Consider the following 17626-nt stretch of genomic DNA (forward strand, 5'->3'; position numbering starts at 1 on the left):
TAAGGCTGGAAAGCGATTGGCTCTGAGGGTCAGGAAGTAGGCACGGAGGGATGGCTAGGGAGCGGGGTGGGGGTGGGGGGGGGGGCAGCGAGGTAGGGAGAGGATGACAAGACCTGACTGCGTGACCTTTCATATTAGGTAAGTTACTTAAAGGAGCACAGGTCCTGCTTTTAAAAGCATGCTTGTCAGAGGAGGGCACCGCGGAGAAGCCGGCTTGTACACAGCCTTGGAGAGGGCAGGGCCCGACTTCACTGGTGGTGCCCGGACTGGCCTGCTGTCGCTATGAACTACAGCCTGACAGGATGGCCCTGAAAGGAGAAGTAAAGGACGACGGCGGCTGTCTACGGAACGACCCTTGTACAAGGGCCCTACACACATTCACAAGCCCAGAGAGTTGGTGAACATCCAAAGTGTAGATCAAAAAAGACACACTTTGAAGGTTATTAGCAGGTTCATTGCTACCGCTACTAATGCAACGAAAGACTAGAAATATCCTGAAGATCCCCGCCAAGAGGTCACTTACAGTCCACTGAAGCTGATCATTTTGGTAAGGACACTACTAGGTTGTAGGCAGGGTATTTATAATATATAAATATGTTGAAATGATTGTATGGTCAATGTTGTTGACTCTTATAATTCCTATGACTGATATGGGCGTCCACGGCTTTCCATCCCATCAACCAATCTTTTTCCTTAACATGAAAGAACACAGTATCAATCATCTGTAAAATCGAGACGCGAGCGACTGTCAGCAAGTTGCAGCTGAAAGGTGGGTGTGTGTGGTAGTCATTCACTTTGTCAAGGTTAGCTTGTGCCATTCAATAACATCCAATGTTAGAGCGGAGCCAAACCACAAACCTCATGTTCATCCATAGTACTAGCTACGGGGTGGGACGCACTGTGAACAGCACACGGAAACACCTAAAAATATATTATGGTCTTCAGAACACCTCCAATCCTTTTTTGGAATGCTGTAAAGCGAGTCCTGAACTGTGTGTAGTGGGATATTTCACCATTCTTCAAGAAGAAAAAGCATCCAGTTCTTTGAGGGATGGAGGTGGAAAACTATTTTGCACTCTGCGCTCCAGTACCTCTCATAAAGGATCAATGATATTTAGACCTGGTGATTGGGGAGGGAATTGTTGCCATCCTGGTGTTCATAAAACCACTCTTGAATTCGATTAGCTGTGTGTATGGTTGCGTTATCATCCTGGAATACTGGAACGTCATGAGGGAACAGTGATGTCACCATAGGGTAACTGGCAATCAAGCTAATGTCGCCTCTGCAGCCGTGTTTGTAATTGTGATTTAGTTACTTGAAAGTAACAGTTTTCCACTTGGTGTTTCCGCTGTTTTGTCCACCACTGTAGGTTGCTTGGCAACCCCATATATCGGTAAGGTGAATGCCAATAATAAAAGGGCACACTCACACCTCAACAAAAATATAAGACTGCTTAACTGTGTCGGTGTAGATGCAGTATGGCGGTCCACACTTCCCAGGTCACGGCCGGGCCAACGGTGTGTGTGTCGGGTGTGTTTTCCAGGTCAAGGGGGGTGAAGCTTGGAAGGGTTTTATCAGGTCTAATTACTCCCGATAGCTGTAATTTACAGGTTGGCAGCGGGGAGAAATAGGCAAGATTCACACTTCTGCGGGTCAGCATCTGTCGCCATTACGGGACCGTGCGCGCTGCCGGCCAGTAGGCGAGTGAGCGGTGAGGAAAGGAAAACAGCAAACGGTGTGTGACAGATTAGCAGTGCGGGCTAAAGGACCTTCCACTGACACATCATTGCTCTCGCTCCGCGAGTTTGTTTCGGGGCAGCTGTCACCAATAAAATGGAAAAGCGGGAGATGGGGTGGTGGGGGATGTGGTGGTGGGGGTTGGTGGCTTTTGTTCCAGTTCCAGGGAGGTGGGTGGTTCAGGAGGAGGAGGAGGCGCGGGGATGGAAGAGAGATTTCAGTGAGTGACCTCTTTAAAAGTCTGGCCTCACTTTTTAATGGTGTATCTGGAGGAAACCAGGTCAGCATCCCGTCAAGTTGTATTTTTCTGCTGACTTAATAGTAATTACCTGTTTTGCTTTTCTATTTTAGGTCTTCGTTACAAATTGCAGGTGTCACCCTGAAGTGATCCTTTTAGGTTCAGTTGCGGTAGCGTGTGTGGTACAGTAAAGGACCTCAAAGGTATTTTAGAGAAAAGGCATTAGCTCAGGACAAAAAGCACTCATTCATACTACTCTGTGGCTCTATCTCACACACACACACTCCGTCTTTTCCCCTTCCTCCATACTCTCATCCCATGTGTCTGTCTTCTCCCAGCCTGTCCAATCCCATGCAGCTCTGAGCAAAGCCAGAGAGGTCCTGTGCCAGACTGGACTGGTTGTGGTGTACTGCTCTCCCTCTGTCCACCTCATCACATGGCCTGGCTCTTCTCTACACTGTACATTAGGTTAACCACTCAGTGATCCTGGCAGACCAACTTTTCCTTGACCTCCAGCTAAAGGACGTCCTCGCAGGTGTTGTTTCACTGTCCGATTATCTTTTCTTCTTTCGACTATGGAATATTTTAAGGAAAGAGTAGTTTAGTGAAAATGGTAAAAAAAAAAAGGCTACATCTCATTAACTGTGCTTTTGGTGAGCACCTGTATAGTCTTCTCCAGATCCTTTCCTTTCTTTCCCATCACCAAACACATACTGTGGCCTGCCCTGTTTAATATCTACCAGGATACTAGTGGTTGTATGTGCCAACCTCCAGAGCCCCAGCCGTCCCACAAGTGCCATATGGGTGGCCCAGCCCCATTCCATTAGCAGGGCCCAAACAGAGGCCGGACCCCGGCCCTCCTGGTCCTCCCCTGGCACAGCCACAGGGCATGCCCTGCCCACCACCAGCTGCCAAACCCAGGGCAGGAGAGAGGGGACAGGGCAGCCACAACCACCTGGCCCTACCAGCCACTAGACACAATCATCTGGCAATACTAGGACACAATAGAGATTGGATGATTAAAAGGACAAAAAGAAATGGAACAATACAGTCAGGGCAGTGCCCAGACCTTTCAGAGTGACTGCTCAAAATTGAGAAAACCTTAAAAAGTTTACAAAAAAGGGTTGTTTTGCAACACTTGCACAAATAGACCTAAACAGGTTAATTCTTTTTTTTTTTTACATTTTGTTTCTAACTAATCGTAACCGGAAAATATTACCATGTGCATTTACCTGATGGACAGTTTTTCTCCCATTCAAGCAGCTGCCTATGACAATAATTTCACAAAATATGAAAATTCACTAAGTTCAATTCTTTATTAACTGACGCATGAAATGTTGCTAGCCATTTCTCTGCCCTCAGGCATGAAAAACCGTGTTCAATAATACAAAATAAAAATAGCTGCCTCAGGGCCTGGTTTAAGAGTCTGTTACAACCTTTCTAATATTAGAATGTTTACGTTCTCCTTTTCATTTTTAGTTTCTTCTAAGAGGTCCTGACTTTGGGTTTATGCAGGCATTTAAAGACATTGCTAGTTTGCAAGCAGAGCAATGGGAAAAGTGTGTGGCAACCCAACTTTCACGGATGTCTGGGAGCATGACCGATCAACTCATTTTCACAAAAAAACAAAGCCTATGCTCGGTTTCCCCCAGACGACCCTATCTGTTCATGAACCTGAAAATGGTCCGAGATTTTACACTTGATTAAATTATATCCCATCCCCCCCAACACATACTGGCTAGAAAACAGCCTTTAGTTTACGGTTCTACATCACCCAAAAGCCTAGTGAAGAAACGATGTCAGCTGTAGTATAATAAGTGAATGGAGATTGAGTAGACGCATGCAATTAAAATGAATCAAACCAACTTCTCCAAAAGTAAACTATCTTTTGCAGAAAGGGGTGCAATGATTTGAACTTACTAGGTCTGTAGTCACCAAAGGAAGGCATGAGGGGTTGGAAAAGGAGAACAGAGAGAGACAGGGGGTAAGGGAAGATAAAGTGGGAGGGGAGGAGAGAGAGAGAGAGATGTTTAGCACATCGCCTGGGAATGTCAGTGTGCCTCGGCAGCCTGTACCTGCCACAGGACCCGAGGCCTTTTTTAATTAATCATTACACACAATGAATAATTCAGCCATTATCACTGTAGATATATAGAATGGATCCTTAGTCTCCCAGGAACGGATTTTGCAATCAATTTTCATGTTTCCTTTAATAAGCCACCGCTCCCAGTGAGAGATATGCCTACAAATACATCACAAGAAAACATCATATATCAGTGCTGCCGAGCAGAAATCTTTCAAACTCATCATCAAATGTCTATTGTTTTCTTTGTTTTAAAGATACACTCCCAAATGACAAAAACATCAGTTGCAACTAGGCATAATTCAAGGTTAACTGTGAAGTTTCTCCTTTATTTTATGTAACAATGCAAGTATAAGGAGTATAAGACCTCCTGGACCTAGCTAACGGAGTAATCATGCATAATATTCCAATTAAAGTCAAGAACTTTGGCGCAAGAGTTTTCAAACTTGTGTCTGACGGACTCCTAGGGGTCAGCAAAAATGGATGCAAATATACATATTTACCAAATTAAATACTGGTGTTATTTTACCTAAACAACACATGTTTGCTAAAATCTAGCGTTTTCCTTTGCCTGTCTCCCTCCACATACCAGTAGTAGTCGTGGCCTTATTACTGGTGTGTATGTACAATGTGTGCTCTGGAGCCCCAACCCAGTTATTATTATTTCCCAGGACAGTTGCAAATAGTATGTGAACATGGCAAACCTTGCTTTAAAACCGCAACATTTTCTCTCAGCCTCATGGCTAAATGTGAAGAGTAGCAGGATATCCGCTGGTGGTCATAACAGAGCTTGCCTGCTGCACGCAGCTCTCTTTTTGTAGCCAGTCCCCTGGAGGGGCTCGTAACATTTAGGGATCCTTGACATAAAAAAAAGTTTTTAAAAACTCTGTTTTTATAATTAGCGTTGTGCACACTGATTAAAACTAACACAAAGTTGAAGTTGAAGGATGTTAGAACAACCCAGGGGCATCACAGGTAAAGAGGCCTACCATACACCAAGACACTGTTTAACCTTGCCCTCTTCCAGATGACAACAACTAAACATAACAGCACAGTGGTCTAGAAGGTTCTGGTTCCCACTGGTAAGAAATCATTGACATGTCATTGAAAGGGAATTGACAGTAGGTATCAAGGTACCAACAGAGCATTTCAGTGCCCTAACTGCTACGGTAGTTGTCGGGGGGGGGGGGGGGGGGGGGGGGGGGGGGGGGGGGGGGGGTTTGCCTGGTTCCCAACTTCAACCCGAGGACAGCACAGGGGGCAGAGAAGCACTGATTGGGAGCAACACCTGTCAGGTAGGACTTTCACAGTCGACGGCACACAAGGTGAATGAAGCCCTCCGCTCTGACTGCTAATCTCCCATGTGCCGACCCACTGGGCGCTGCCAGTCTCCACGGGGATACCGCTGGGGTCCTGATCGGCCGAACGAGCCGCCTCACGGCTGCCGTCCCGCTAACTAACATCTTCTGGGTCTCCTGAGCGGAATGAGCCACGATGATGTGCTCTAAATACATTTCATTATCATCATGATGATTATAGCAGCGGTTGTGTGTAAATGGTAATGCGCTGCAGCAGCGCTCCCCTGGGAGGTGTCTGTGCGACTGAATGATTAAAACACGTATGATGAACAACGCATCGAAACATCCCCGTGGAGTTCCTACAAGGCACAGGCAACCACCTCCACTGATAATGTATGCAAGTAAATAACAAAGGATTGGTCTGTTGAGAGCCGGCGATCTTTCTCTGTAAAAACTAGAGGATAATGTCAGCAGGTGAAGGTATAAGTCAGTGCAGGGAGGGGATCTCTTCTGACCCCCCCCAGCCATGTCCATGTCCATATTAGCCACAGAGTGTACCTAACATTCGGACATAACTCGTAATAACTTCATTCCGTTTCGCCTTTGGGATAAACTCACTTTCAGACAATAGAGGAACAGAGGAAGGGGGCTTTGTCCTACCTGTACCAGGCTTCACCCACATGTGATGACAGAGAAAGTGAAGTGAGTTTATGTGACAGCGTTTGATGAATGTTTAATCGGACAATCCCATACATCCCTAGCTGGGATCATCCCAAGTCAGAACCCACCAAAGACACACAGCAGGTGGTTGAAATATTCATACTCTACACACTTCATTACGAATGAAACATACCAAGGTCCCTGCATTTATTTATTCATTTCGATTATCGAAACAAAATACAGAAAATTTTAGATTAAAACATGGAGCGCCATTCTATATTTGTCTAACAGATTTGTAACAATTTGTTTTGTGACAAATAACTGTGCCTGATGAAATCCTGCTGTCATCTCAGTCAGAGTAAGGCTGTGGTGGCGAGAGAGACACAGACGGAGAAAGAGAGAGTAATTCATGTTACTGTGGGAGTGCAACAAATCACTGTCTGTCTCTGTAGCTCTGCGCTCTTCGGGAGGCCATAGCACTTTGCCCTTTGCCCTGTCCAGGAGTGATCAGGGCCTCATCTCACAATGCATGCTGACTTGTCTAAGAGACATTAACCCAGCTACACATCTACAACAGGGTACAAGATAGTTTTCATATTTTCACTACAATAAATGATCTCACTTGGTGTCCTTTGAAAAGGCCATAAGGCTGACTAAATGACAGAATGACTGATGTCTCTCGTCAGGTAAGAAATAACTCATTATTTATCAGTATGTAAACAATATGCATGATATTTGTTCCTTTTTACAGTGGTTTAGTCGGTTTCAGATTTTATTGTAATGTAGAAAACTGCCAAATACATCATAGAAAATTAATTTGAATTTCAAATTTACTTAATCCCAATCAGCACTCATGTACAAACATCTGGTAAAACAATTATGACTACAGATAATATCTTGCTGGAGGCTATACCTGCCACAGGCAGACATGTGCCACAGTACATATGAGTGTAGAAACGCATCATTATAACAGAGAATAATTTTTTCTATTAGAATAGCCAACAGGGCAATTGCTTTTTCTTGTTTCCTTGCCAAGAAACATATTGTAGTTGAGTAGAAAATAATACACCCAGCATCAAACAGCCAATAGCTCCAAGTTTTGATGAATTGGAATGAAATATGCTACAATTCAAAAGATAAAATGATGTATTACATTCCACCTGTGCCTGATCCTACATCTTACCACATCACTGACAGTGAGATGTCATCTAACTTAGCCACTGCTAGTTAAAAAGATATGGAAGTAATTGGAACCCGTGAGCATTTTCACCTTTAAGTAATAGCAAATATGGAGTTGTTTTCAGGTGATTTGGGGAGCCAAGCTCACATTCCTCCACAGAGATCGGACCAAGGGATTACATGAAGATCGGACTGAGGGATTACATGAATGGATAACCACTATACGACCATCCTTTCCTGCAACACCTAAGGCCGTAAGCCAAATCATATTGCTTGTTATGAACTGTACAGAAATAAAATCCCTAGTTCATATAAACTACAAACAATATTTACTGTAAGCTAAAAATGATGTGCAATTTGGTGTTAAATGCATTTGCTTGTAGCCCTTACTTCCTGTCTCCTTGCCACCTTCTCAGAACCGATTGGATGAGAACAACTAGAGGCGAGAGGATGTCACATTAAGAGTAAACATTAGCAAAAGGCCAATGTCTTCCAGTACCAGCAGATATGGTTGTGCTTGTATTTCACAAAAACATATTTTAAAAGGTGCTAGACATATTAAGTCATGAAAGACTTCTGAAATCTGGGGCATAATGTAAAAAAAACATTATCCCAAATGAATAAATATGTACCCTTATGAAGTCTTTGATTATTCATATCATAGGTATTTGTCCTCTATTTCAATAAGTTTAACCACTTCTTCAGAAGAGTGTGTATTTAACCTCTATATGGTAAAGAGCATGTTGAAGACTCAATGAAGAGACACTGCTATTTTTGTGAATTGTCAAATTAATACAAAAACATCCAAGGAAGGGGTATTACACAAAAACGAACTGACTTAATTTTATTGATATATAGCAAATACTGTGGCCTGCTTACTAACTTTGGTTGTCAGAGAACCAAAAAAACTAGAGATAACTCTAGGGATAAGCTTTAGCAATGTTGCTACTGTAGTTCTCCAAAGGGGATAACGTATGTACAAAATTTGGCATCGTATTGCTTTAACAAATTTGTATCGAAAATTACCTTTGTAATTAGAGGGAAATTAGGGTATTGTCATTACATTAAATGTGTACGTTTCTATTGAAATGTAACTTATTGTAACATCTTGCACATCGTCATTAAACGGCTGACCAATTTAGAAACATAAGGTCCTATTAACCTGTGCTTGCACCTCTATAAAACACGGATTTCCAAATATCTCGGTATTTTGATACTCTGTACTTTAGTATGAAATAATTTCAATCCGGAGGTTTGGGATGTGAAATACCTGTGCTTTGCGGTGAACTTTCCATTACATTGTTCTTAGCTAGTGTGTTGTATAGCTACATTATCTTTATACCGCAACACCAAAATGCAAACATCGTTGCTGATTTCCCATTGAGATGTCCCTCCCCCCTGCCGTAGTGACGTGTTGTTTTATTTTTCACATGGAAAATGGCGGCTTACAGTTCAGCTCGCGCTGCAGATGGGGTAGAGGCAGGACAACTTACCGAAGCTGAACCGGAGAATGATCCCTGGGCAGCACTCGGTCCAGTCGTGAAAAGGGACCCGGTAATAAAGCTTTTGAGTCCTGTCAGTGGGCTGGAACCGCTCACGTGGTCAGAGGACCACCGACTCTCGACCTCTACTACAAGTGGCATTTCTTTGATGGAGGTCGTGTGCGATGTTAACAGCAACAATCAAGACATGGTTCTGCATCGGACCTCCATCCCCGTACCAGACAAAGTCTGTGAATTGCAGGTGAATCCCGGTCACTTGTAACTTACTATGGTGTTAATTTCACACCTCAAAACAACACATGGCAATAATTGAAGTTGTTGTGACGTTGTTGTTGTTTTTTGCTTGACATGGGAGGGCTCCAGCTGAATTAATTAATCACATAGGGAGCCAGTGGGAGAATCAGAATACATCTAGCTTTTGGCTATTTGTTTACTTTGTAACTGCTAGATGCAATTAACCATCTATTCCATTGCAAAACATCTTTGAATGGGCTAGTTTGCAAACTAGGTTGAAGTAATTATGGCTCATTCCATGCGAGGGGGTCAACCTGATCATCCGGGGAAAACATTTTATTTAAAAATGATAAAATGTTGATTAGGCAATATAACACTAAATGCGCTCAGTGGCCAGTTTATTGCAAAAAAAATGAAAATGGATTCCTCCTGCAGAAAGTCAGGATGCTGTAGTATGTTATATATATATATATATATATGAAGCAGGCTGACAGGCATCTCGGCATTAAGTTACTGTTTCATTGAACATTTGAATGGGCGGACCAGTGACCTAAGTGACTATGGGTGTAGTGTGTTTATCATGCCAGGTGTGACAGTTCCACTCTGAAATGGGCTTCATGCACAACAGTGTCTAGGGTTTATAGAGAATAGTGTGACAAATGTAAAACATGCATTCATCTGCAGTCCTGTGGCTGGATACAGCTTGTTAACAAATGAGGTCAAAGGAAAAAGGTTTGAATCGTGCAATGTAACAGGGGTGGGACTGACAAATAAAAGGGCGCAGAATAACTTCTCATAAACTTTTAGACCTCACAAATAGAGTAGACTCTCCGGTAGGGGCGCAATCACTTACTCTAGACAATTGGGGAGAGAAAAAAAATTGCCTAGTCAAATCCTATTTCATTTTACTTGAGTGGCCTGCGCTGTCCCCTGACCTCAACCCAATAGAACATTTTGCAGTTATTTGGAATCGTCTGTTGACAGCATGAATGTAACGCTGTCAAATCTGCAGCAACTTTGTAATATCATTGCTTCACTCTGGACCAACGTGGAATGTTTCCGAACTTACTTTGTAGAATCCATGCCCCTCAACTGTCCTGAAGGCAAAGGGGTACAACCGGCTGCTTGATGGTTCTACCTAATGAACTGTTCACTGAGTGTAATATGTGCTGACATGTATTTCTCGTACATGGTAGCACTCTAAATAGACATTTCAGAGTTCATAGTAATTGAGTGATTGGCAGCCCCACAAAATAAAGTGACTTCATCCAGTGTACAGGAAAGTGGATTACTAGCATAGACACATGTCTAATTTAAATATATGTTCATTACCGATCAAAGGTTTGGGGTCACTTAGGATTGTTCTTGTTTTCCATGAAAACATACATGAAATGAGTTTGAACTGGAAATGAATAGGAAATATAGTCATTGACAAGGTTAGAAATAATGATTTTTAATTGAGATAATAACTGTGTCCTTCAGACTTTGCTTTCAGCGTTGTATTAGATCTTCAGTTTCTTGGCAATTTCTTGCATAGAATAGCCTTAATTTCTCAGAACAATAATAGACTGAGTTTCAGAAGAAAATGTTTTTGTTTCTGGCCTTTTTGAGCCTGTAATCGAACCCACAATTGCTGATGCTCCAGATACTCAACTAGTCTAAAGCAGACCGGTTTTCAGCTATGCTTACATAATGGCAAAAGGCTTTTCTAAGGATCAATTAGCCTTTTAAAATGATTAACTTGGATTAGCCAACACAACGTTCCATTGGAACACAGGACCGATGGTTGATGATAATGGGCCTCTGTACACCAACATAGATATTCCATTGAATGTCCGACTTTTCCAGTTACAATTGTCATTTCCAGCATTAACACTATCTACACTGTATTTCTGATCAATTTCATGTTATTTTAATGGACAGTAAATATACTTTTCTTTCGATAACACAGACTTCTAAGTGACCCCAAACTTTTGAATGATAGAGTATATATACAGCTCCGGAAAAAATTAAGAGACCACTGCATCTTTCTGTTCCTCAAAACTTTCCTTTTCAACTATTTGGAAAGGATAGAAAAAGGTGCAGTGGTCTCTTATCTTAGCTCTTTTCCTGAGCTGTATATTCAAGATTACCTCAACAAATTGACAACTATAATACCAAAGGTCTGCAAGGCTGTAATTGCTTCAAATATATTGCTGTATACATTCACCTGGTAAAGGTGTTGATTTAAGTAAAAGAGAAAAAATTAAATACACTAGTCAGGCTACTTTTGTATATTTCTATGTTTATTTCAATCTATAACATCCATAGTTGTACATTATCGCCTCCAAAGTGATTATTAATTATAATAAAATGATTAGTATTTTCAGATGCGTAAGATGACATTTATACATAAGACGACATAAGATGACATAAGACGCAGCTGTCTCAAGGACATTTAGAACCAAGGTTGTTTGATCTGAATGGTTTAGTTTTAGAATGCTGTCCTGTTTTAGAACGCTCATGGAGGTGGCTGGATTATCCAAAATTCAACATGTTAAATCTTTAGGTACTATTTGCGACGAAGTAGATCCACCCTTGTCTCGTCTTATGCTTTGTTCTGTATCTGAACTGGGCTTATGAAAGGTCCTTACTAATAACTTTAGTCTCTCGCAAAATCTTTTCTTTCCATGTAGCATCCGTAACAGTTCTATAATGTGCGTGATGTTGCTGGTCCAGACTCTGAGACATCAAACATACCACTGCCATCACACTCAACAATTAGATTTTTAGATTTGATCGGAAAGTAATTTTCTCCCCCAAATTAGCTTTTGACAATCTTAACGTGTCTCCTTTCAACTAGGTGGGTCCAGCAGAGGAACTGTTGACAGCCAAAGACAAGTTCTCCAGCTCCAGTGACCCGGCTGTGAGCCAGTCCTTCATGCTGGACACAGTGTTCAACCCGACCGTGGGCGTGCACAAGGGCATCATGTACACCAGCTGGTCCCCAGTGGGCTGTGACGCCAACGGCCGCAGCCTGCTGGCCTCCCTCACCCTGGACCACCGGCTAACCGTCCACAGCAGCACCAAGCGTCTCCAGTGGACCACGGTGGCCGACCTGACCCAGCTGTACGGAGAGAGCCTGAAGACCAGGGGCTACTCGGCGCAGGATGGGGATCCCCCCGAGGCTAACCTCCTGGACCTGGCCGAGCTGCGGCGGCGCTACGGCATGCAGACCCCGGTGCGGATGGAGTGGTCCAGTGTCTGCACCACGCAGCACGTCCAGACCAACAACAAGTGCAAGGACATGGGCACGGTGCTGCTAGCCGTGCTGATGGAGAACGGGGACCTGGTGGTGTGGCAGTTCTGCCTGCCCATGCTGGGGAAGGACTCGGTGCTGTCCTGCAACACCATCCAGTCGGGGGTGTCGTCGCCCAGCGTGCTGGCCTGGTGGGAGTACGAGCACGGCGGGCGGAAGATGAGCGGCCTGATCGTGGGCAGCGCGGTGGGGCCCATCAAGATCCTGCCCGTCAACCTGAAGGCGGTGAAAGGCTACTTCACCCTGCGCCAGCCGGTGGTCCTCTGGCAGGAGTCGGACCAGATCCCGGTGCACAACATCAAGTGCGTCTCCCTGTTCCACCCCAAGCAGAACTGCAACTGCAGCCTGGTGGTGGCGGCCCGCGGGCCGTACCTCTTCTGGTGCCTTCTGCTCATCTCCAAGGCGGGCCTGAACGTTCACAATTCGCACGTCACGGGCCTGCACTCCACCCCCATCATCTCCATGACCGCCAGCCGCCAGCGAGGGTCCGTCTACACCTGCTCCCTGGACGGGACGGTCAAGAAGCTGACGCCCGTCTTCACCGACATGGCCGTGGCCTTTAAGCAGGAGGAGATCGTTCTGCCTGACGGCCTGGCGGGTCGGAGGATTCACGGCATTGCGGTCAGCCCATACGGGGCCTACCTGGCTCTGGTCAGTACCGAGGGGATGACGAACGGCCAGCACCCGGTCTCCAGGCTCTACCAGGTCCAGTTTGTGACCCTGAAGACTCCGAACGACGCGGCTGCAGAGCTGCTGGAGTCCCAGGTCCAGAGCCTGTTCAAACAGAGCGACCTGCTGGACCTGGTGCGCTGGAGGGTGCTGAGGGACAAACGCATCCCGGCCCTGCTGCAGGAGGAGCTGGACGACAAGGTCCACACCACAGGCTCCACCTACCTCTGGCGGTTAAAACTCTTCCTGGTGCGCGTGCTCTACCAGTCCCTCCAGAAGGCCCCCAACGAGGCCCGCTGGCGCCCCGTGCCCCAGGAACCCAAGGCGTTCGTGGGGGCAGAGGAGGGGGCCGGAGGAGAGGCGGAACGAGGGGGCGGGGAAGAGGAGGAGGCTGAGGAGGGGGCGTCCAAGCCACAGGACCCCGAGGCCAAAGCGTCGGAGGAGCAGATGGGTGAGGTGATAGCGTGGATGGAGGCAGTGGAGGCGCACCTGACCAGGGAGCACATGAAGAGGGTTCTGGGGGAGGTGTACCTTCACACCTGGATCACTGAAAACACCAGCATCCCAACGAGGGGCGTCTGTGACTTCCTGACCAGTGACCCTACGTATGACGACCGGGCTGCCAAGGTACGGCTGTTGTGTTATCCAGCTCAACAGTTGCAGTGGGAGTGATGTAGTCAGATGTCGGGTATGAACACTAGGCAGGAACATTTCATCCATAGGGATCCGGAATGAACCGTTTAAGGCTCTTCGAAAACACATATGAGGCTTCTTTCTCCAGATTCTGCTAGACTGTCTAACGACACATATTTTGTCATCCTGATCACTGAAAACATTTGAGGTATTCATAAAATGTATGTAAAATGTTGGGTCAACCCAGTTGGTTCACCTCTGGCTTTTTGCTCCCCAGGTCCTGATTGGTCACATCCAGAAGAAGATGAACAAGCAGACGTTCCCAGAGTACTGTAGCCTGTGTAAGGAGGTGCTGCCCTTCACAGACCGCAAGCAGGCTGTTTGCTCCAACGGACACATCTGGCTCAGGTAGCACGTTTACTTCCACTCTTACCTACCAGCTACCAGTTGAGTAGTTAATCAACTGAAACTGACAATGTGATGGAATGGAAAAACATATGGAAAACATAATGAGCAGGAGAGAAGTCTCCGGAGTTCCCTAGAGGCTCGGCTTACAAGATAGACTTCCCACACTCAACTTTAATGCCAAATATCATTTTGACTATTCATTTATTTTCACAGAACAGTCACCCATTTTTTTACATGTTCTTATTTACTGCACCCCTTCTTTTATCCCCTCATCTATACCATATGCCTCTCCTCTGCTTCTCCTCTGCTTCTCCTCTGCTTCTCCTCTGCTTCTCCTCTGCTTCTCCTCTGCTTCTCCTACGCTTCTCCTACGCTTCTCCTACGCTTCTCCTACGCTTCTCCTACGCTTCTCCTACGCTTCTGCGTCTCTGTTGGATGATGTAGGCTGCCCCTGGTGGACCGTGTTAAAAAAACACTGTTAGGCTACTTGTTGAAAGCAACAGCTCATTGCTTCTCCTGTTATGTTGAGCCAGACTCATTGGGCCTCTGTTTCCTCCTGCCCAGAGCACATTGGTATAGTATCAACTGCCGCCCTCCTCGGATCTCCTGCGTAATGTTGTCATGTAAAGGGAGGAACAAAAGGACAAGAAGCCACTGTAGACTATTTCCATGCCTCCCTCCCACCGTGTCAGTTCCCGTCTGAATCATGCCCTCTCTTCCAGGTGTGTGTTGTCCTACCAGGCCTGCCAGACACTCACCTACCGACGCTGCCTGCTGCAGGACAGCATTGCCAGACTGCCAGTGCCTGAGGGTGAGAAGCTCGAGACACTTTCCAATCCTCTCCTGCTCCCTCCCTCCCAGGGCTGTTATTCTGTGGCAGCGCTCTCACTCATCCCACTCTGATACAACACATCTCCTTTTACTGCATTGACACTGTATGACAGGGGCTGGAAAACGCCTTTTAATTTCAGCCTTCTTTTCCAACTAATTGTCCCAAACTGTCTGCATAATCCATTTTCCATAAGCTCCACCATACTGAATGAGCAATGTTGTCTGCTTGCTCCTCAGACAGTGGAGCGTTATAACTGTGATTCAACAGAGAATATGATTAAATGTTTAATGAGCTTTATTTTGTGTGCCCCCTGTGATCCTCGGTCCCTCGTCGCGGCAGACCCAGACTGGATCAAGAGGATACTGCAAGGTCCATGTACGTTCTGTGACGCCCCGCTCCTCTAGGACAATGCGACCGACCTGGGAAGAATCAGGCTTACGCTGTGTGCTGTTTTTCTTCATTGCTCGGACTACATTGGATGGGACAATATTCACCACCAACACCGCTCTCCCTAGTTACTTATTGCTGGGCAAAACGGACACATTCAAATAAATTATACCGCATCACCTTTTATTTAAAAAGGAAAAACAATTGTTTGAAAAATGACATTATAAACCCCACTGCGAAGGATATGGTTTAAAGTGTGTGAAGGTATAAATCTTATTTGCCTCGTATTAACGGCATTTCCAGATGTGTGTGTTTTGTTATTCGGTTAGGAAATATAAGGGGGACACACGGTGGATCAGCTCTTTTGGGGTCTATTTCGGATGTTACAGGGCAGCAAATACACCCCCTCTCTGACTGATAACACTATAACTGTCCTTTAAATAAGGGGCGAGAGAGCAGTGCGAGGGAGGAGCTTGAGGTGCGAGGGAGGAGGGCAAGGAAGGAGCGTGAGGGTGAGAGGAGTGCAGAGGCGAGAGAGGGAGCGCAGAGGCAGGAAGAGACTGTTAGTGTGGAAGACTGACGCCGTCTCTCGTGGGGGCTGACTAATGAGATTCCACAGTAATGAGGGACAGTGCAGGGCAGCAGGGCCATGTGAGGCTCATTCTAATCAAGCACGGGGTGCAGTATATTGTTAAATACAATTAACCCTGTTTTAGTTTGGGATGGACGTGGTTCCGTAGGGAAGGATCTGCCCTCAGTGGTGTGTTCTCCTCCCGCGGTCCTTCCCCCAAGCCCTGAGACACGGAGGTCAGTGGCTACTGATCAAAGATGGAGCTGGACCTCAGAGACTGGGCCTGTAGGAGCACCGCTCCCAGTCATGTCCTCTGTCATCTCTTTACCTCCCAAGCACATATCTAACCATGCATAGTACCAAGGCTGAGGGGTCCACTCTCCCTCTGGAGAGGACTTTGTCTAGCCCTGCGTGTGAAGCTTTAAGCATTCAGCAGAGATTTAAACTGGTCCGGTCTGGACACGTTCCTCATCAGTCTATAGATCTATTCCAAAATTAGCAAAATAATTTGCCTGTTTTCCACAGTGACGTACTCTGTTGGATCTAACCTCCGCTGTCGAAGATATGACAATGTTATGTTACCCCCCCCCCTCCCCCCACACTCCATTTTTGGATTCTACAAATGATTTTGAAACTAGCGTTTTGGATAATTATTGCCATTTAATATTCTCTCATTAGCAATTACAATGGTTATTTCTATTCCACAATGCGCAAAAAATAGCATTACACAGAGCGAAGCCATTTGTCATGTGACTGGATCCCAGAGCATTTTGTTTGTCAAGTAGAAGTGGGCCTTCAGGTGAGAATGTTCTTGTCATTGATAGGTGGAGACCAGCCCTGTTAAAGAGGTTAGCTGTGTTTGGTTGAACCTCCTCCTACTTAATGGAATAATCTGTTAAAGAGCATTTCCACCAGTAATGACTATCTGCCCCTCCCTCTCTTCCTGTGTCTTAGCTCTCACAAGACTTCAAAGGTTCTTCTCTATGCATACAATATTTATAGCCTTTATGTGAATCGCTGGATGGCATACAACATTCATAGCACCTTTTCACATTTGTGTTCAGTCTGCTTCTCCTTTTGTTTATCTAGTTTAAATATGATATACTGTGTATCCTCGTCTCTTATGTGTACAGCTGTATTTTCTATTACCCAAATATCTCTGTCTGCACCCATTTACAGGCGAGCTGCTTCTTTGACTGAATGTCTTATGGGATCACATCCATGTTGTTTTGGTTTACATTTCTTCATTTTGATTTTTCATCTTTTTATCTGACTTTCTTTTTTTATTATTTCCCAACTGTTTAATCAGCTTATTTGACTTTCACCCAATAGGATGAAATGATAAATGTTGAATAAAGGATTTACGTTGCAAGGTCTTACCAGGACGACCCGGTTTTCTGTCCTTTAATCTATTTGACAGTTACCTGTTACCTAATGGAGTGGAGGGTCAATCCAGTGACACTGACTCCCATAGTACCCAAAGACGACAGTGCTTACTCTTTTATCTTGCTTTGTGGAACCTGTTTCTCCTTGTCAAGGACTGTTTCAACACTTCCATGTTTACTGTATCTTATTTCATTGGGTTATCCGGACTTTTCCATGACCCTTATTATCTTTAACCAAAAGTACATCCAATTTATAGTTTTTTTTATGTTGTGTAAATAAAGATATTTTTAAGTCTTTGTACATTTTGAGTAGTTTTTTTCTATTAAGTGAAAGAGTGTAATATGGAGTCATAAAAAGCTAATCCTACACAGTCATTTTATTACCCTAAACAATTACATTTGTTTATGTGGGAAACCGGTAGTCCCCAAACTCTGAGATAAACATCACTGTCTGCAATGTTTGGACCCCAAAAATAAACACAAGAAACATTTGGGAGAACGAAGCCTATTC

General features: G+C 44.9%; 1 protein-coding gene across 1 annotated transcript; it reads left to right on the forward strand.

Annotated features, from left to right (window-relative positions):
• Positions 1-8496: 8496 nt before the first annotated feature.
• On the forward strand, positions 8497-17412 carry gtf3c4 (general transcription factor IIIC, polypeptide 4). Its single transcript, XM_010893959.4, has 5 exons — positions 8497-8939; positions 11775-13526; positions 13810-13940; positions 14663-14751; positions 15112-17412. The coding sequence occupies exons 1-5, from the start codon at positions 8634-8636 to the stop codon at positions 15174-15176; spliced, it is 2343 nt and encodes a 780-aa protein (XP_010892261.3). The 5' UTR covers positions 8497-8633; the 3' UTR covers positions 15177-17412.
• Positions 17413-17626: the final 214 nt, after the last annotated feature.

This window comes from Esox lucius, chromosome 14 (assembly GCF_011004845.1).
Source record: "Esox lucius isolate fEsoLuc1 chromosome 14, fEsoLuc1.pri, whole genome shotgun sequence".
NCBI lineage: Eukaryota > Metazoa > Chordata > Actinopteri > Esociformes > Esocidae > Esox > Esox lucius.

Excerpts from the sequence above, each read along its gene's own strand:
- gtf3c4 (XM_010893959.4), top strand. The coding sequence starts at position 8,634 with ATGGCGGCTTACAGTTCAGCTCGCGCTGCAGATGGGGTAGAGGCAGGA. Across the intron at positions 13,527-13,809 it reads ATGACGACCGGGCTGCCAAG|GTCCTGATTGGTCACATCCA; the intron begins GTACGGCTGTTG and ends TTTGCTCCCCAG. Across the intron at positions 14,752-15,111 it reads CAGACTGCCAGTGCCTGAGG|ACCCAGACTGGATCAAGAGG; the intron begins GTGAGAAGCTCG and ends TCGTCGCGGCAG.